Source organism: Plectropomus leopardus, chromosome 18 (assembly GCF_008729295.1).
Source record: "Plectropomus leopardus isolate mb chromosome 18, YSFRI_Pleo_2.0, whole genome shotgun sequence".
In the NCBI taxonomy this organism is placed as follows: domain Eukaryota; kingdom Metazoa; phylum Chordata; class Actinopteri; order Perciformes; family Serranidae; genus Plectropomus; species Plectropomus leopardus.
The window spans coordinates 13,773,611-13,795,218 of record NC_056480.1 but is presented as its reverse complement, the minus strand read 5'-3'; the positions used below and the strand labels follow the sequence as shown (position 1 = coordinate 13,795,218).

The 21,608-nt window shown below is 39.2% G+C and overlaps 1 protein-coding gene across 1 annotated transcript in view; it reads right to left on the bottom strand.

The window, feature by feature from the left end:
* csmd2 (CUB and Sushi multiple domains 2) overlaps window positions 1-21,608 on the bottom strand; it is a 285,801-nt gene that overhangs the window by 153,876 nt on the left and 110,317 nt on the right. The window contains exon 6 of the mRNA XM_042506230.1: window positions 1,456-1,568. Coding sequence (XP_042362164.1) covers window positions 1,456-1,568 — 113 coding nt within the window. The remainder of the gene's footprint in view (window positions 1-1,455; window positions 1,569-21,608) is intronic.

Below are 21,608 nucleotides of genomic sequence, written 5' to 3'. Positions count from 1 at the left end.
TGATGAGAATAGCTGGTGGGAGGTGGGGGAGTGGAAAGTGTTTAATCTAATTAAAGTATTAGCCTCCACTCTCTCATCTTCTAAACATATTAATCTAACATTGGACCTGTAAACCCATAGGCTCATTCTCTTGTCTTTTCCATATTCTTTATCCCTCTCTCTCTCTCTCTCTCTCTCTCTCTCTATTTACTAACATTCAAGAGTCTAGTTAGAGCGCAGGTACTGCTAGAGTATAAATATTATGTTAAAATGGAGGGTTTGGATGCTTTCCGAGATTAATGGAATTATGAAGGTTTGGTTTTCCCTTTAAAAGGAAAATACCTTTGCAGATGTGTTGCTTTAATGAAACAAACTTTTTTATTTTTTTGGTATTTGGTCTGTGGCTATCTTGTTGTAAACTATTATAAATGTAGATTTTTTTTTTATTTGAATAAATGAGAGTTTAAAAACACTCTTTTTTGTCCCTCTCATATTTCTCTCCCTTCTTCCTCTTGTTTCATCGTCTCTGAGATTCCCAGCAGTCGGCTGAAGGTTATGGTCCTTTGAGATCACTTTATTTTGTGGAGGAACTCATCATTTGTCTGTGCTTATTCCCTCTGAAAGTTGATCCCTGAATCTGAAATGAATGCACCTGAAAGACTGAATTTTGTGTGTGTGTGTGTGTGTGTGTTTGTCTCAGTTTGTCATCCTTGCCTTCTCCCATAATGTCCCTCCCACTTGAGATGTGAGTAAAAGGGGCAAGGAAGAGACAACAGGAGTTTAGCAAAATGAGATGTCCATGCTTGGAGCTGTCAATTAAATATGACGTGTAGCACAGCTGAATCATGAGCTGTGTTTCATACTTCTATTATATGTCATGGGTAAGATAAAGACATTCACAAAGGATACACCTGTGCATCCTTGCTCATAGCTCCTCCAATAAGCCTTCTCTCTCCTTGAAAGGCATTTTAGGAATTGATAGCCTTTGGTGAGGTTGATTTTGATTGATTTCTGGGTCATAGGCAGGAGGACAGAGGAGGGAGGAGACGAGTAGGCACAACAAAGAAGAGATGAGGAGAGCCTCTTGTTCATTTTGTCTTGACAGTGGTGCAAAATAAAAGACACTGGGGTCCCACAAAGGTCACTAACAACACTTATATAGCTCAGGAGCAAGAATGTGCTCAGAAAATTCCACAGCAATATGCGTCTAGGTCATCTTCTGGGCAGTGCAAATATGTTTTATGTCAGAGCTGTCAGTGACTAGATTTTTGTTGTTTCTTGCGTAAAAATGATTCTGATTTTTGCAAAAGTTCAGTGGATCAGCATAAATATTAGGATTTATCCTAATACCAAGAATATCTTAATCAAATATGAAAATCTGGCAATTATTTGCTGATCCGTCTGTACAGTTAAACCTGACACACATTATTAATGATGTTTTTTTTCCTCAAATATCAAAACCTCTCTTTATCTTACCTTGATACTGGGCGCTGAAACCCTTCAACTTGTGGTTGCCATCAGAGGTAAAATGCAGTCGAAGCCAATTCTTGCTGCTAATGATGGGTGAGGGAAGGTTGGGGCCAGTGAACCTGGAGACACAGAGAAAGAGAGAGATGATGATAAGCATTTTAGCACGAGCGTTTTAACAAGCAAATACGAAAGAAGCAGATTACAATCTGCAGTAATATATAGCACATGCTGTACACTCATGAATGGTATGTACCACTGCCAACTGTTGCATCAGTCTAAGCACTGTTACATCTCCTTGGTACATGAACAATTGACAATGAATATGTCTATTTCAGGTACCCTTAATATTACTTTATTTATTTGTTATTATTTGACATTTTGTTTAGTTTTTCCAGGCATGGGCTTGTGAACACAATCAGCTACAACATGTTAGGTATATTGCATCCTGCTGTATGAGTTGCTGTAATTGGTGCATACATAATTTCTTCCTAAAGTAATTCCTCCATCATCTTTTATTCACTCTATCAACCTTCATTGTGAGAAAGAAATTGTGTTTGTGCTTCTGTTTTGTGCCATAAAGCAATTATGTAATCCATCAGATTTCCAATAAAGTCAAGCGCAATGGCAGACAATATATTATAGAGGCTGGCAGCTTCTGCCAGTCTTCCCGCTGATTGTCTTGTTTGTTTATGGTAATTATCCTAATGTTTCAAAATTAATGTGGCCTTGACTTTGAGATGTTAAAATGTTACACCTTTAAGATCTATTAAAGGGAGGGTCTGGTACTTAAGAGGGACTGTAATGTTAACGACTCTTAACCAAACTGTGGCCCAATAAAAAATGGAAGCAGGAAAGACCAGCATTGGCATTTGCAGAGAAAGGACACTCCTTTTATAGCTTTGAAAAAAGCAACGGTGAATTATACTTCACAAACACTTATAGTGCCTCCTGATCTGTATGCTAATGAGGGCTGTTGCTTACCAGGCACTTCTTCAGTTGTTAAAGCCAAAGTCATTTGGGAACACATCATGTTTTATCTTGAGATAGACGAACACAATCTCACACACACACTCTTGAACACACATATACAGTTTGCGCACCTATAGCTCAGGCACAAGTGTGTGCATTAAATCCAATTGCCCATCTGTAAATTACATTTCCCCAACTGTGTCCACCTCATCTCCCCAATCACCTAACTCACTCTATAGAGCAAACACATTCTGAGGTACACCTCCAACAAGCTCTCATTAATACCACAGGAAAATAAGCAAAGACAAAGAAAACTGGAAATGTGAATAAATAATTCAATAAAACTGAGAAAGAGACTGGAAATAGGTATGAGACATATCTTGCAAACTAATAACTATTCGTCTTTGAATGCAAAAATATTTTTGTGGACTGATGCCACAGGGACAAAAGAATAAAACAGCCTTAAGCATACAGCTCCAACTAAAAAAAAGAGGGAAATCTACTATGAAGAGATACTAAGTCTAGTGAGGGTGTTTGCTGGAGATATAGTACGTGACTGACTGCAATGTAGAACTCTCCGAGGATCAATTAAAAAAGCATGTAAGATTCAAAATGTAGACAGAATTAGCTTTTATTTCGATAAAAACGTTTTTAAAGTAAGCTCTTGCTGCAGTGGGGCCTCAGCTTCACTGTACAGTGGCTAAACTTAGTTAATCAGAACACAAGTTCACCGAAAGGATCGGAGGGAGAGAGACAAAGAGTGGAAAAGACTTTTTGAAAAGAGTTTTGGGCAGCAAGCAGGACAAATCACAAGGGAGAGATGAGACGATGATTAAATGAGAAAGAGAGATGGCATATCAAAATGTCAGTGACTTGGCTTTTTCAGCCACACTGCGTGCAGACAGCAGGAAGAAGGAGCACAGTGCAGAAAAGAAAGCATGACACTGATGAAACTTAAGTGTGTCCTCTGCTGTTTGCCACGGCTGCTTTCAGTATAGAGCAAGAAGTGGTTGCAATTCCCTTACTCGTAAGTCGGTGACGTCAATGACCTCAACCCTTGATTGAGAGATTTTCACTGAGGCAAGCTTCACTAATCAAATGGTTATGTTCAAGTCACAAAAGGTTAAGGTCAGGGTCAGGAGCACGGCTGGTGATGACCCCTTACTCTCCAGGCGAGCGAGCTTCTTTTAAAACTTACGTCAGACTTCTTGATTAAAAGGGTAGAGGGCAAGTGTATGAAGGAGTGTGTATGTTTCTGTGTGTGTGTGTAAAGGTGAGTGTTGATCACAGTGTGTGTTCAACATGCATACTGTATGTCTGTGTACTTCACAAATTAACTTGAAAATCCACTTAGAATTTTCTCAGGAAATATTGAACTGAGACTTTTGTACTGCACTATCTACACCGGCTGTTTTGATGTTAATGTTAACCTCATCAGTTCATCTTGTATTTCCTCTACACAAACTACTTCTGCTGCCTTTATTAATTCAAAAACTACTCACTGTACCAAGTAGTGCTCACTCTGTAGAGATTAACCCTACCATTTTAAAGCAATAAAATTAAAGGTTTCACAAAATGGCTTTATGTATAATCAAAAATCATCTTCTATATATGAAGACAGTAAAGATCAGAAAATCAAACATATAGTATACACCTGCCTTTAGGGTTGAGTGGTATGGCTAAAATCTTCTTTCACAGTATAGGTAATTTTAAATTATGGTAACTGTATGTATCACAATATAGTAAATATTCTGTAAATTAAATTTAAAAAATGTTGAAAATATCCATATTGTACTTTATCACATGCAATTATGTTCTTTTATTGTGAACTTCCATGCAAACAAAAAAAACAAACAAACGGTAAACACTTGAGTTAAAGCCAAAAGACTCAAAACAGTAAATCTAAAATTGAAAGCTTTAAGCCCAAATCACATTACTTTATGAGGCAAATGGATTTGCAAGATCATGTGATCACACAGGAATCACAAGATCACACAAAATGCAGACCTAATTTGCTACATAGCCTGGTCTTAATAGCTCCCACAGTAAAAGCGAAATTGCCAAATCTCTGTCAGCGGACCCATTTCTATGGCAGGATAGATTCTATGGCATTTCACCCTACCCTACCTGTCATCTAGTGCGCCTTTCAAGAAACATGATGTCCAATGGGACAGTTTGTATAACTTTAAATTCTTGCTCTTTTAGTTGTCCATATCTTTTACTAAACATTCCCAAACTACCCCTGGCTTTCAGCTTGGCCTCTCACCAAAAGCATAATGAATGGGAAAACAGTGTAAACTAAGAAAAAAACATAGAAGTGCCCCACAATAATTCAATCATATACACTCTGGTTTGCGTATAATTAAGTTATTTATCTGATCAGATTATTATTTGTCCCTTCATTCCTGTGTGGCCAGGAGGCTGCATGGTATAATGAAAATGAGGCAGAAACGTGAAGCCATGTCGTACCGCACTGGCCTTGATTTACAACGGCAAGTGCAAGACTGATAAAGCGAGTCAGCATGCCTCAGGAGGTGTTTTATCACTTCAGAAAAGATGAAACATTGAAGGGGATCATGTAGTGTCTGGCACATGAGCGTTTGGAGTGGTACTACTAGGACAGAGAGTGCCAGAATCACCTCTGGCTCCAAATACATAGCTGGGTCCTGAGAAGGCTCAAAATCCTGGTACTAAACCTCACACCTATAAAATACATAGCCTCCATGCAAACACAAAGGCCTCCAAATACCAGAGCCAAGATTTTAATGCAAACAGCCCAGTCAGAGTAACTCCCCTTTCCACCATAGGGACAAATAAAAATGTCCTTTGAATTTAAGGGCAATTTGAGCTGGAATCAGCTTTCATGAGCATGCAACAAGCAAGCTAAAGACCCACAAGATTGTACTGTGGCAGAGGATAAGGGACTGATGGGTATGCCATTAAGGATTAGGAGATTAATAAATATGGGATGAGGGTTGAGCAGACTGACATAAATATCACTTTGACCTAGTGTCACCTCTGCCTTTCCCCATTTCACTGTCCGCCCCTTCTTTTTTTCTGAAAACATTAAAGTTTGAGGGTGAAAGTGACCATGGGGAGCAACAGAAAAAGTCCTGCGCGGGCTGATGGAGGTCTCCTGAAGGGTGTTGCGGCCACTTCTACAGTTCCTTTGCACCTCAGCCTCTCACTCGCTCTCTGTCTGGCAGACCATATTAGATTTTATGCGGAATTGTCTTGAGAGTGCAGCGCTAAATCAGTTTCCATTTCCAGGCCCCCAAAGCTCCTCAGTCTGAGTCAGACTTTTGATGATTGTCCAAGAAATGTATTTTTGGGGCAAGGCAAGGTGATCGAAGCAGTCAGTGGTGCTCTTAACTGAGGGGACTGAGCTGTGAACGACACACTGACACACAGAGCTTTCTGAGAAACAGCCAGGTTTCTATGGCGCTCTTTTACTTCCATTTACATTTTAGGTTATTCATAACCTGAAGACCTGAAGACCATAAGACCTGAAATGGTTTAACGGTTACACAACTCCACAAGCAACATCCGAATTCGAAGAATCTGAAGTCGGATTTGCAAATCCTTGTTGCTTAAACTTGTCTTTTCGTTGTCATATTATGATTGAGGGTCTTAGGAATATGCAAGACTCTTCAAAGCCTTTTACGTAACACCAGCACAGAGATACTTTCCATACTGATGAGATGTGACTCATTAAATAGTTAATGCCTTTCAGGATTTCGAACAAAGGTCGCCGTCATCCGGCAATTCAGCAACCCTTCCCAGTGGAATGGGTCTTTTTCCTGCTTTATATTCATCGTTTCATGTCAACGGTTTTCTTTTCGAGGGGGCAGGGTGTCAAATTACTCGATGCATAATCAGTGATGGGCGGAGTTTAGGAGTCAAAGGTGACTGGCTCCACATTAGGATCAAACACTTCAAATTGCCGTTCAGTGCATGAATTCATTGTGATGTACCAATCAGATGACCACATATGTGCGTTCATGTGTGGGTGGCTGCGTGTGTGCGGCGGTGAGATTCTGGACGAAGAACGTCCCCATTAATTGCAGCTACTTTGGTAGATCAATCAGAGCTCTGCTCAGTATGCAGGTCCTGGTGCTTACAGCAGACCGGGGGTCACAGTGACTTTAAAGCCAAAACTTTCAGCATTTTAATGAGGCTATGTGAGTTATAGCACCAGCGAGTCTATCCAGATGTACATGGGGACACAAACACACACCACCCCTGCACACATTCACACTAACAAACACGTACGCAGATATCTACAAATTCTTCCTTTCTCTTTCTAACACACAAAAATTCACATACACACAGGAAAATGCCTTCCGCAGGAAATCTAATCAGTGTATCAGACCCTTAAGTCCAGAATGGCAGTATTAAAGCCCTGGCAGTGGAGCTGCAGCTGTGACCTTCATATGTAACCGCGACTAGACGTACACCAGGGGTTTCAATAAAGTACCGGAGCCCCGTACTCCAAACAATAGAGAACCCTCAACACTGTTCATTCATTTCTCCAAACAACAATCACCCAGGCAGTAAAAACCATCACCCTTACACTGTAAGTTAAGGCCAAAGTATTAAGAGAGGCCTTGAGGGCAGTTATGTCTCATGGGTCCGGCTGAAGCTCTGAGCACAAAAATAAGGCATCACAGAGGAGGTTGAAACCTCCACCAGCACCACTAAAACTGCAGAACCCATCAGAGCCAACATGCCTACTTTTCCCTTAGAGTCCCTGTTCCAACTGAGCCAAAATGTCTGTTCTTTTCCTCTCTCAGCCCTCATGAATTATTCATGCTCAGACCTCTGGCCCCATCAGAAAGCCTTGTTAAAACTTCTGAGGGATTCCTTTCTTCCTTTTCCCACAACTCATTTTCTGCCCTCACAGAACATATAATATGGACACTGATTGAAAGAAATTTCCTTTTGGGAAGAACAACACCAGCCATCATCTTGGATCCCCATCCCTTATTCTTTCTTTTTTTTTCTCTTTTTTTTTTAAACACTTACTTGAAGCTTCCAACAAATGCACTTTAATTGCTTTAATTTTAAAAAACAATGTTCAATAGATGCTTAAACCTGCCTCTGGCTTTGGGGTGACTCTATAGTAAAGCTGCCAAATGATATTTTTTTTATAATCATGATTAATCTCAGCATGTCAATAGTTAATATCCATTAACTGCATTTTTTAACTACATGTTCTCAATTCAATTATGTTGCATTGCAAAACAGTTATGAAGTCCATATTGACAGGGTAAAGCTATTCTGACCAGGTTGTCCTGATTAGATTACACACACACACACACACGCACACACACACACATAAAACAAAATGTTCTTGCTCTTTTTATTTAGGCATCTATTTTTTTATCCAATGGATTGCTGTTGATTTGAACATCATTATTGATTTTTCTTTTTCTTGTATTTATTTATATCATCATTTAATTTTATCAGAGGCTTTGGCAATATTGATTTACAAACATTCATGCCAATAAAGCAAATTGAATTGAATTGAAAATTGATTAGGAGTAAAACAACAACAAAACACTGCATGGACTAGCATGAAGTGGGCATGTCGGTAAAGGAGAAACTCATGGGTACCCCCAGAACTATCTTCATTCAGATATCTTGAGGTCAGAGGTCAAGGGACCCCTCTGAAATGACCTAGCTGTTTTCCAAACATTTTTCCAAAATTTAGCCTAACTTTATTTGTTCACCTCCTGAGAAGCTAGTACGACATGGTTGGTACCAGGGGCATTTCTAGGTACCACTGGATTTCTTAGGACCTCTAGTTTCAAATGATACCAGCTTTAAACTCAGTCGGGTACAACCTCTTCAAGATGAAAGGTCAGCCAGCGAATAACAAGATTTAAAAAAAATAATGCATTACGTATGGACTTAATTGCATTGCATTTAACGCGTTAACGCTGACAGCCCTACTCTATAGGTACAACTGCCCAATGGCCTTCCCATGACCCTGCCATTCATAACAATTATCATACACACAATTCCTCCTCAACCCTGATCTTTTTTCCCAAGAAAGGGAATTATAAGAGCAACTGAGGATATACTCTTCCAAATTTAATACCTATGTAAATTCTAACTAACAGCTTTGGCTTCTCTGCCATGCTGTTTCAATTTCTTCACCAAAGAGAAATGTAGAGTAGCACCCACACCGGCACAAGTCCCAAGCTGAAGAAGTGTGAACTTCTTTTCCTTCCGAGGACATGATATTCACAGCAAACGATATGTCAGGTCTGTCAGGGACAACAGCATAGTTTAGGTCATAGTGATGATCTATCAAATTGACTGTGGTAGCTGTGTATAGATGAAGACTGTCAGGTGAAGAAAAGGTTTAAGTTAGCAACAGTTTTGGATAATATTGCTACATATAAAAGTTCACTGCTAGTTTTTTTTTTTAAGTCAAAGTAAAGCTCTTGGGAGCAACTGCTCTGTATATCTGATGTGCATCAATAAATCTATATTTTTGAGACTGATCCATCCTGATCCAAAGCTAATTTTGAGTGAATCTATATTAAAAGTTAATCTGCTCCTTGCACCATGGACTTTTACTGTCTAATAGTGTAAAAGTAACTTCCCGATATATTCTGATAACAGCCAAAAAGGCACACAGACAAGCAGACGAAATAGGGCAGAAACATAAACTCACGCAGCTCAATTCATGGAAGTAAGGAATTTAGTGCCACTTGTTCTGCAATTGATTCCAGTGTCAGTGTGATTTATTACTCTTCTTCAAAAAGTCAAGGTGGATGTAGGCAAAGTCACAGAGAGCAAAGCATTAGGACGAAACTGCTATCGAATGGACTGTGGAACAATGCTGATGAGGAAACCATACAGAGCCTAATGGCTCAGATTATTGAATGTTTGCCTTCAACAAAATGACCTACACAGGCACAAATGACTTGTTTGACTAAGATGAAGCAAAACAAATACACAGAAACTGTCAAACCAGTGGCTTTTCTCTCCATTCCTCTCCTTCTGTTTAATTTCTGTCAAACCTAGCTCACGTGACAGTTCGCTATCATCGCCGAGGAAGATTGTGGTAAACACACACACGCCATAATACACAAACACAGACACCATCAATCACATCACACAACTGACAAAGAATGTGTTTGCACTTCTCGATGGGTGTAATCGTCTGCGGGCAGTATTGGATCTGTGGTTAACGGGAGAGAAACAAATGAGTTTCCAAGGTCACTCTTAAAAGCGGCAGTGATAATTGAGCCCTCCCTGTAGATCTATCAAACACAACAATAAACAAATGCCAATAATATCCTACGGCCGTTTGCAGGGACAACATCCTCGTCTTCTGCAGGAGGCTTGAGGAGATATACACAGAGGAAAAAAAGGTGAGAAAGACACGGGGACATGACAGCGTGACAAAGAAACGTCAGGTGGAGAGGCACTTTGTGAACACAAAAGTTAAGGGGATTAATGAAATCATAGTGAGTCATTCTCAATGTTGACACATACAGTGAGTGCATTTATTATGTATGATTCAGAAATCTCACCAAATGTTCAACCAGTTACCCTCCTCCTCCACCTGGAAAGCCCGTACCATGACTGTTCAGAAGCGAATGGCTTTTGTAAAGCATCAAAGTAAAAGCTACTATGACTCACCACTGCAAATGACTACATACACTGAAGCATCAGTTATTTATTTTTTGACGCTTCCTCGAAAGAAACCACATTCGTCAATGAATGGAATTATCCCACAAATAACATTTAGCCGGACTTGGTCCAAAGATAACAAAATCCGCCTACCAGCACATCTAAAGCTCATCAATCAAAATAATTACATCTTGTTTGTTTAATACAGGAATTTAATTACAAGTGTAAAAAACACAAACTGTGGGGTTGAAGGCTTCTGCTGGTTGCCTGGTAACTACATGTTGACATCAAGAATAGCCTAACCTCCTGTAAAACCACAACTTGTTTTTACACCTCATTTTTTTGGTTTGTACAAGACCCATGCCAATTAGTGAGCTTTAGAGGTGATGATACATAAAAAAAATGTTATATTTAGACAGAGCCAGGGAAGCTGTTTCCCAGTTTTCAGTCAAGCTCCTGTAACTTCAGACATGAGAGTGGTAGGCTTCTGACTTCCTCATCTGATTCTTGGCAAGAAAATGTGTAGGCTATAAACCAAATCACAATGTTAATTTCCATTAACTTACTTTGAAAAATTCACGTGACACATACATACAATCGGTTATCTCAAAGCCAACAGACTCAACATAAATAGTAATTTAGTACAGAAGTTGCTGGTCTATCCCTGCCTCAATTGGTTAGTGAGTAAGGTTAAGTGGAGAGATATACCGATATAACAAACACAAAAACTGACATAGATTTTTTTGAAGGTGTGTCAAGATGTAGGTGGCTAAAAACTTTTTTGTGTGTCTCCCGTGCTGATATATTCGCTATCAAAGCAACACAAAACAAAAAAATAAGCACAGCAGAAACGTCAGAAAAGACGGACCACTGTGTTCAACTATTATGTCTTTGAACATTACAGTTATGGTTGAAAATGACAACAAAGATAAACCAGTTTCACATATCTCTACAATAGAAATTAATTGCCAGTTGTCTACCCAAAGGCGATTGTTTTGTCAGTGTGACATCTTGATTTGTTTTATTAAACACAAAAACCAATTCCTTTAAAATGAATGCAAATTTTATAAATGACAAAAGAAGTTGTTTTTTTTTTAAATCTAAGTGAAATGAGCTTCACTCTGCAGCTGCCTTCAGTTTTTATTCTAATATTAAGAACTGAAGCTTCAATATCACTCAGTTCAAGGTGGACATCTACGCTTTGGTGGAATTTTTCTCTCTCCGTCCTTTTCCCTATGTGTGTCTCTCTCTCCACCCCCCCCTGTGGTTTGTGTTTACGAGCTGTTAGTTTTTCAGAGTCAGTCTGAGATGACGCAGTATGTGAGGAGACAGGTGAAACCATGCTAATGATATTGAACCTGGCAACACTGTCAAATCCCCCAAACACAGCCGGCACATTGTATTCCCTTGATACCAGAGCATCCTAAAATAACTACATTGTTGTGCTCAGAGAGAAGCGTCTATGGGTTTTTGCATGCATCACTGTTTGTATTTATTTGTGGATGTACGTTATTGCATGTCCCTTCACAGTATGTGCCTGTTTGTTTCAACAGAAAACTTATTTAATGTTAGATGATAGCATATCCTAAAGAGACTGGCCATCGTATTTGCACAATACAGCAGCTAAGAATAATCTCCTCTTGTATGATATTATAATTACACACTATTTATCTCATTATTATCGTTTGTTTTATTCTTTTTAACCTGACACTGTAATCAGTCTTGCCCTTTGTCCCATATTATCTACAATTTCTTGTTGTTGACAAATACATTTCCTTCCATGCTAATTTTGATTTTTTTTTTTCAATAAAGTTTTTACTTGTTTTGATGACTCTATAATATAACTTAATTCTGCTGACGGACTACTTTTACATACACTTATCTCCTATAACTACTGTTGGTTTGGGGAAATGCCAAACACATGCATAATTTTTAAAAATTATTTTTGAGGTTCATGTGGTCATTAAATGCATGCATGATTTAACAGCAGCCCATTAGTAACAGCAACTTACTGGCATTCATAAAACTAAATGGCTTATAATCCTATGTTGCCATACAATCTGCTCCTGTGCACTTTTTATAATGAAGGCACTGAATAGTGCAGAGTCAGAATTTTTCCTTTTAAACAATAAGCCCCAAGGCTCCCACGTATTAAAGGGTAGTACAGTACATAAAGGTCGGCATAAAGTATAAAGCAAACTAATTAACTACAAGTGGGAAAAAATATGCAAAGTAATAACAGCCTTTCAAATCCATCTATGTGAGGAATTCAATGGATTATTTGTTTTATTTGACCTTTTTTTTTTTTTAATACTTAAATCCTTACACAACAGTCTGCTTGAATCGGCAGAGAAAGAGAGTGAGAAAATAGACCGGCAGAGGATTAACGATAGGGAGACATTTTTACCACACCAAAGTGCTTCAGAAAAAAAAGATCCACCATGTCTATACTTGAACATCATTTCTGGATTCAGTAACGACCATCCGCACACTTCAGCTTTACCCTAAATCACCCACTCCAATATACAACTACTATTTTAGCTCTTACATCCACTGCAACGGGTCTCCTTATCTTTTACTATTGTTAGTTATGAGTGATTCCTTACTCAATTCCCACTGCACTGCCTTTTCTGGCATCTTTTCAGATAGGCTCTGAAGAGGCTGCCTGAATAGAAATAAATAATACTAAAACTCTTTGTGCCAGCGCTAAGTTGTCTATAGCACCAACACAGAAGCAGAGCCATTTTTGCCAGGTCCATTTTTTGTGCTTGACACCTGTTCCAGGATCCAAATGCTTCCCCTTGCACCAAGGTGGGTGGAGTAGAGCAACCAAGGCCGTGATCATGCAGATCAGGTGGTGCAGTGCAGTTTTTGAATGCTTTTTGGCAAAGAAATTGTGCTCACATTACCACCTACTCAGACCAAAACTCATCATAAAAGTACACAGAACAATTTTTGTGGCTTTTATTGGTGGATGGTATAAGGTGACCTCTCCAAAAGCATGTAAGAATCTTTAATGTATGTTGCATTCTGCAAAAATTTCATCCAATGCACTTGTAAATGATGATCAATACACATTTTAAACTGTACCTATGGCAGAGTCTGATTGGATGGCTTATTCTTAATGATAATTTTATTCACAATAGTGTGTAGGATGTAAAATGTTCTTTTCCTTTTACTTAATTAAACCCCTGCAGCTTTCATACGCAGGATGTGATACATATTTTTGCGTTTCCTTTTTGGCCTCCAATCTGATGGATGCACTGTGCATTACTGTACACAGCATATGTAACAAACAGTTATAGTTTATTGTACCACTAAGTAATGCAGTTGTTGTCTGTCTTCTTTTCAGTGAGCACATCATTACCCATGGCCAGGAAATGCAGTGTCTCCAGAAATGTACATCCAACTTAAAAAGAGACCTCATCTGCTCTTGGAGGCATATTTGAGGTGTATATTTTTGCCTTGAAACTCTGCTTTATAAGGATGAGATCTATTTTCTCCTCAGAGAAGTTAGCTTCTTCCAGCCCATTAAGAAAGTGTCTGCTGCTTTTAACCTGGATGAGAGGATTTCATTTGATTTGAGGCTGATCATCCTTCTCAGCCTCTTTTCCAGTTTGTGCTGTGCTGCTTCATGTGCCTCTAGCCATCAGATTTACAGAGTGGGTGATCATATTTGCATGCATCCTGCTATAGGTTTAAGCTTACAGAAGAACAAATGACTGTCATTTTTAGCATACACTGTATAAACAGGATTTACACACACTAGCTGAATATACAAAAAAAAAACAAAAAAAAAACTTAAAGCTTTGGACTGGATTGGGTGAATTGAATTTCTAACATTCATCCCAATGGTAACATTCCTGAATGATAGTTTGACCATTTATAAAATAACCATTCAACTCAGTGGCTAGGTCTCTTTAGGGAAATGAGTCAAAGCACAGAATAAAGTAAGGTTTCAAAGCAAAGATCTGAGAAGTAAAAGCCTTCTACATTATGATGATCATTCAACACAGTCAGGGCATAAAGACAAATAAAAAACCTCAATGTAACTCTATTGATCACATAGCAAAGCCACAATGCCTGAAAATGCATGAGGAAATTCACTCTACAGCTGTGTAATACTCTGGCCTTGAGGCAGGACTCCAAGTATAAACTGAGCTCAGAAAAGTCAACTCTTCGTGTGATGGTCTTTCAGATGGAAAATCTAATTATCAATCACTTCAGTTTTGATGTCAGCGTGATACTAACAGCCACTAAAGGTTAAATTGCTTTCTCGAACATTTCCCCATGATTTTCTAATTTCTAGTGTCCCCTCCGCCTTTAGTGCGTATGTTTGGAGTATTTAGACTGGAAGCTGGAGCCGCAGAGGCTGATTGTCTTAACTTGTAAAGTAAAAGTGATTTTCCTTTTCTGATTATTAAGCCACATGTTTGGCTGTCTCCTGCATGTGGTAATGAGCCACTCAGGCAAGCTGGATAAGGGTAGCAGATGAACCCCAGATAAACATCTGGTGTCCCAGTTGTTACCCTCTTTCATCTCATCCAGACTCTCCAGTCCCTTGAGGCACAGCTCACTCTATGTCCAACAATATTACAACACATCTCTTTTTCCCTTTCTTTTTTAAAAAGAAAAGAACTTTCGTCTGTTTTTCCAAGATTTTTCTGATTATGTATCATCTCACGGAGGCTGTAAGAATAGATACGAGCTCTGAGATTTCCATGACAGTCGAGAATGGCAAATGTGGGAGAAAGATGGCTTCATGGTGGGAGGAAGAATCAGGCAAGAGATGAGTAGCGTCAAGAGTACATAGGGAATGAGTCATCCAGGCACCAAGAGCTGCCAAAACGTAACCACAACTTCTATTTTCAGTGCCTCTTCTTCTGCATTGTCGCTCCTACTGTCCACCCTCAGTAGCTTTCTTTTTTTTACTTTTCCCTCGAGCTCCTCGCACTTGTTTTCATTTAATTAGTTTGAGGGTCGCTGACAAAGCCATTCTGTTGTGAACACATTCCAAGACTCTTCCTAATGCTTGAACTGAAAAGTATGGAATGCAAAAAAAGATAGAGAAGGTCTTTATTCCACTGCTGTGTTCACTGGCCCTTTGTTTGCCTTTCTCAGTTCGTTTTTTAAAGATTAGTGTTTGTTCTCCTTTTTTGTCATCGCTCCCTGTAATTCCTCCCTCTGTCTTAGTCCACTGCTCCATGCCTACTTTTGGGACAATATACAATGCAAATGGATGCCACATTCAGTATTTTCTTTCTCTTTCTCAAACACAAGAGTTGGAAAAAAAGGAAAGACGAGGATGAGAAATGAAATGGTGGGGAAAAGTGTGCCTGTTTGTGTCCTACATTTAAATGATTAAGGGTAATAAGTGCATACACACGCAGACAGTTGGAGGACAGATTGCAAAACTTTGATCACACAGGTGGACCCACAGAAAACGCCAATCCCAAATCCAGATGGCTGGCCCTGCTGAGAGAGTAATGCTGAAATCAAAGTAGTCAAACAACTATTGTGGGCTGGCAGGTGAAGGAGATGTGAGCTTTGATGACAGCCTCTTGGAGCAGTTTATGGGTATATTTGATAAAAATAACAAAACTTATTAAGCTTTGTACACAGATTTATACCCGAATGCATGCAGGTGTTCTCACACCACTTGGTGTTTTCTACAAGAATAGACATTCATATGGTTGTAAAGAGACGAATAAGACAAAAGTCCAGATGTTCAATGAAATGTAGAAAAATGATTGATTATGGCAAATTAATTAATATTATTAATATTATAACACAAATTGTATGTAAACACTCAAAATAATGAAAAGCTGCTCTCATGTCACATCAACTTATTTGGGGCTTGTGGGTGTGTTTTGCTCTCAATCTGTTCAAAGCAATCTTTGATCCTCCCTCAACATGTTACACTAAACTTCAAACAGGCCAGGTAGAATTAAGCCTTTAAGTTATCTGGGCAAAGTGGAAGTGGGCCAAGTTCTCCTCCATTATACAGCAGAGAGAGATTCACCCTGGCTGATAGAGACTGATCTCTTCTTCCATTAGCCTTTATTGGTCTTCCGGTCTAAAACCATTTGAGGGAGATAACATATGCTCATATAGTCTTTTATGGTTATATATTTTATTCACCTTTAAAGGTATTAATCTATTTCATGTGTTTTTGGTTTTCTTTTATTGCCCCGCGCAACATTAAGAGAGAGAGATCGCAGGTAAATATTAAAGTCATCAATCAGGTAAAATGGGAAGCGAAAGGATGGTAAACAACTGAGGTAGAAGGGCTACTGTGTCTTTATACATCACCTACGACCATCACATATTTGTCATAAAACCACCATTTGATTAAAAGGGGTCTCTCCATCTGCTTCCTCCTGAGTCAGCACTGACCTTTCAACCCCTCTCCCTCCTTACCCATGATATATCCACTGCCCATGCTCACTGCAGGTGTGCGTTACAATACAGATAATAGAAAGCACCCATTAACCACCTGAGTTTATATGAACAAAACAGAACACAAGAAATGTAACAACAGCCTATACATTATATACTGTAGCTGTGTATGTGTGTAAGCATGTGTGCTTTTACTTACTAACTAGTGAGAATCAAAACATGTTTTAAACAACTAAATAAGGACAATTTTGAAAAGTGAGGACATTTTTGCTGGTCCTCACTTCTTCAAAGGCCTGTTTGAGGGCTAAGCCGTGGTTTTAAGGTTCAGGTTAGAATAGATTTTAGGTCAGGGTAAGGGTAAGAGTTGGCTAGAAAGAATGACTAAAGACAAAAAATCTTACCTATTCGGCGTGCTGCGGAATACATTATGTCCTTACAAAGACAGAAGTACAAGAATGTGTTTGTGTGTGTAACATCTAAAATAACAGAGCCACAGCTAGTCATACCTGAAGGCCCTTACTCTTTGTCAGTGTTCTGAGATGGTGAGCAAGTATGAGGAGTTATGTTGTACAACTACGCTTTACTTTCATGTCTTTTAGTTTATGAGCACAGACATGTGGAACAAAAACAGCATAATACATTAACTATACAAGGTTACTGCATGGACCGAGTCAAGGCTGGCTCTTTTACAGTTGTTTTTGCTGCTGTGGACTGGTTAAATATAGCTTGGTTTGAGTTAACAGTAATTGCCCGCCTAGAATTAACACATAAAACCTTGACCATGGGTCTTTCTGCCTCTCAGCTAGACATGTCATGCGCTTGTTTACATTATCCATCTTCACAGGTCTCATGATGACAATTCGCCTTCGGAAAAAATGACTGCAACTGGAGTTCAGCTGGGGACAGCTGTATAATTTTCCAGCCTTGCTGTGATTTAAAGCAAAAACTGGTGCAAAGTCAGCATTAGATTCACCTTTCACTGTCACTCCATTTTTCAAAGATAAATTACCCACTCAGAGATAAACGCATAACACTTGACCACACATTAGAGGTGGTGCTTTGAAGAGGTAAACATAAAGGGTTTATGCAAGGTGAAAACAGAAATATCCTGACGATAAAATACATATATAGGTGATATCAGAATGCTCTTCTAATGCTGTAAGCATCAACAGATGTTTCATAAACAATAAATAGAAGGAGAACTAAATACCCCATTGATCTTTCTTAATTCATTTATGTGCTTAACAACAGTGGGTCATTTGAAAAACAGTTCTTGATGTCCCCAACTCTAATCGATTCTGCTTTAAAACTACTGTTAAGAAGTAAAAGAAGAAATGCTACATAATGCAAGAGAGAAAACACTGAGGGCATCCTGTTGGCTTCTTTAACCTGGGCTTGTTTCAGACTTTTAATAAGGCATATTTCACAGATTTGGTATGCCTGCTGCTGCTGATGATGATGATGAGAATGATAATTATAATGTGTCTGTGTGCATGTGTGCACTGTACACGTGTCTATGTACATTGATGCTGCATGCTGCTACTTTCAGCTGATCTCAGAGGAAAACATAATGCTCTTTCGCTGTCACTGACAAAGTTACATCCTTCTGTAGGATATATATAAAAATCTGGGTCCATGGAGGACATTGCAGTGGTTGCAGTATGTGGGCAGACACATCATCCCCATCCTCATTCCCTCACTGTGTGGATTAATGAAACCTTAATAGCCCATGTCATTAAGCTGGGTGGCCACTGACTAGACTGCAAAACCCTGGAGATTCTTTCATAATAATATACTGTGGGCCAATATAAAGACATAAAGAGAGTGAGCTCAGGATGCTGACAACATACAAGTGCTATTTTGTTCTGTCCCAAAGGACCTGTCAATTCAGAGAAGATATCTGTCAATCCAAGAGGAAATTTTAAAAGACAGTGAATCAAGCACAGCCTGTTCAACCTTGAATTTCATCTCCATCCATCTGATACAAAGACACTCAAAAAGGTGAAAACATGCCTTAATTTCACAACAATTACCCTACAGTTGTTAGAGCGGAAATACATAAATCATTCCTTTGACATGTACAGTACAGTTTGCGCGCACAAAAACACACACACAAACACACACACACACACACACACACACACACACACACACACACAGATAGACAAAAACTGGGGCCAGGAAGCCACACAAACACACTCACTCAGACAAACGCTCTCAGTGGAGGTTCCATGTTAAATGACTAGTATTAATCACCTTTCTCTGTCTCCGTGGTGATTATGAACACATTAATCAGTAGCACGTCTGCCAGTTGGAAGCAAGCATGCCAGGCCGAACAAGGGATGCAGAAAAATGAGTGGAGTGAGAAATACACTGGGGGGAATGGAGTTGGGTTTTTCTTTTCTGTAACATCAAAAAAAATGGTTATGAGTTGAAATAATAAAACGTGGACGAGTGTAATAACAGCAACCGTTCAAATATAGGCAGAAGCTGCTTCATTATTCTAAGCAACCAACAGCAACCCTCTGCAGCCCTCAGCGACACTTGTGTTTGAGTGCTAATGCATCAAGATGCTGCCTACCAACTTCTGCCTGACAGAAACATGTAGTACATGTCCTCTTCAGGAAGGCTGAGGGTTTTGGTGTGTACAAAACATATCCAACCTTCCTAAATCAGACAACTTGCTAACAAGGGGTGTAATGATACAATCAGCTCACCATCTGGTACAAGTCATAATACAGGGCTCCTAGTTAGGTACAGTAAGGATTCTAATTTATTTTCTGTTTGGTGTAAACAGTGTTGGGGTCCTTGAGATTGGTCCTTTTGAAGGTTTAAGTCTCGTCTCACACTTGATCGCATTCTTCTCTTGGTCTCGGACAAAAAAAAAAAAAAAATAGGATTATATTTCAAGACTGGCAAAGACAACAACTGCAGGGATATCACTAAATTACTAGTGCAAAAAGGAGTGTTGAATAGAGATGGTTCAGTTCATTACAGCTCCTTAGTGTTTGTGTATGTCTACCCAGAGAAAACAAAGGAAAATTCCCACATACAATCCACCATCAACATATTTCTTATGGTGCACTTATACATATACATATATGCACAGTATGGGAATAAAAACGGTTGATAAAAATAACTCTTGAATTTGACTTATCTCACAGTGGTCTGTTCTTGGTCTTGGTCTGGCCTAAAAAGCCCTCAATGTCTTGGTCTAAACTGTGTTTTCCATTTTCACCACTCATAACATAATCTAGAAGCCTTAGGCAGCTAAACCACTGTTTATATAGCAGATATTGGTGTAATTTGTGTCTGCTTGAGCTTTGATGCTATGGATAGATATTCGAGCTTGCATTAGTAATCGAATGTACACAGATAAAAACAGACCTTTCCTGATGCCCCCGCCCCGCCAGACTTCTGTATTAAATCTGTCCTTTACTCTAATCCTTATATCTTGAGCCACAAAATCCATTGACACTCATCGATTTATGTGCACAAGCACAATGCCCTACATACATACTGTATGTATAGACATGCACCACCTATCCAAAGTTAATTACATGCACGTACAGGTACAGCTGTAGTTATTTGCACTGGTGTTTGCAGACAGCTGTCTGCTGGCTGTGCACCGCAGCACATCATTCAACTTCCATTCCAATCACTCATACTATTTCATTTTACAGCAGAGCTCTTAAGTCGTGCCAGCACTCATCTGCTGTACAAACAAACTTTTTATTTTCCTCTCTCAAAATAGCTCCACTGAAAGTGCACAATAATTGATATTCATTTCAACTTCAAAATGGTAAGGCACCTTTATGAGAATGGCAGCAGTAACATCAGTTAATTGGGACAGGAGTAGCCTAATGGCAGCGCAATGGCGGTGCTGTCATTAATTCCTCTCTCATTAATATTAGAGCCCCAAGCAGGAAGCACTTAAGAGGACTCAAATAGGTTGTGGGGGTGGATGTGTGGATGGAGTGGCTTTGACTGGAACTAAATCAGTATTCAGTGAATAATTCAGCTAATGAAAAAAAAAAACTAAATGCACTTCTTTTGAATCAGAGACTAAACAGTAATGTATAGCAGAATGATAATTATTCTACAGCAATAAATCTATCAGCTCTTAATGTATGAGTCATACAGAGGGAACTTTATGCACTGCATATCGAATATCTTTATTAGCATGTAGATTTCACTGGCATGTGGCAGAGGAATCAGCAGATCTCCACAAGGCCTTCACTTGTCTGTTAGCATGTCACTGTTGACAGCTGGAAAGTCAGAAGGATTGCAAAGACAAAATCAGGTCAAGAAGATGTATTGTTATTCTACCTTCAAGCTCTTTTACCCTCTGATTTAAAGAAATGTAGCTGTTAGAGCTATTAAACATGGCAACATGGCTCAAAAAATTCTTTATTTACCATTATGTGAAGACGTGGAATAGTATGTCGTCTGCTGGAGAAGGCAGCAAGGTCTGCCGAAGGCTGGTCAATCAAAATATCCAATATCAATTTAAAATCATTAAAATTTAAAATTGTAGAGGCAGTTATGGAAACACTGCACTAGATATCCACGGAAACATCTTGTACATGGTAAAGCATGTACTTGAGCTCCACTACATTGAGACTACATTATGGTAAATAACATATCTTTCATGTGTTTCATACCTCTAGGCCATCAGGGCATGAAAGACTGAGTATGCCTCAGTCTTTCCATGGAGAATGTGATTACAGTAGCTGTGACAGAGACCTTGTGTTTGCCGTCAATCAGCATCAGTCTTTCCCTGACAGACAGAGAGCCTGCGGTAACACAGTCACACGGGGTAAAGTACTGTATGTTGCTATCCTGAGTAAGAGGGACAAGGCCCAGAGGTGCAGCCTCTCCTGATTGTGCTACCCTGTAGTGAAATAGGTCAAAGTCACCAGAGGATAATTAGAAAAGACCAGAGTGTTAACAATTTGCCTCTGCCAAGTGCAATTCCCATTTCTCTTCCTTGGAATACTGGCAATTACTGGAGTCCAATGAACAAAATGTCCAAGAGAAGTTCATTTGAGACTGAAGGTGCAAGATACAGTGGATATATAGGCCCTTAAATTGAAATTGTGTTACAGGATTTTTCAATCGGTGATTTGTCTAACATAGAA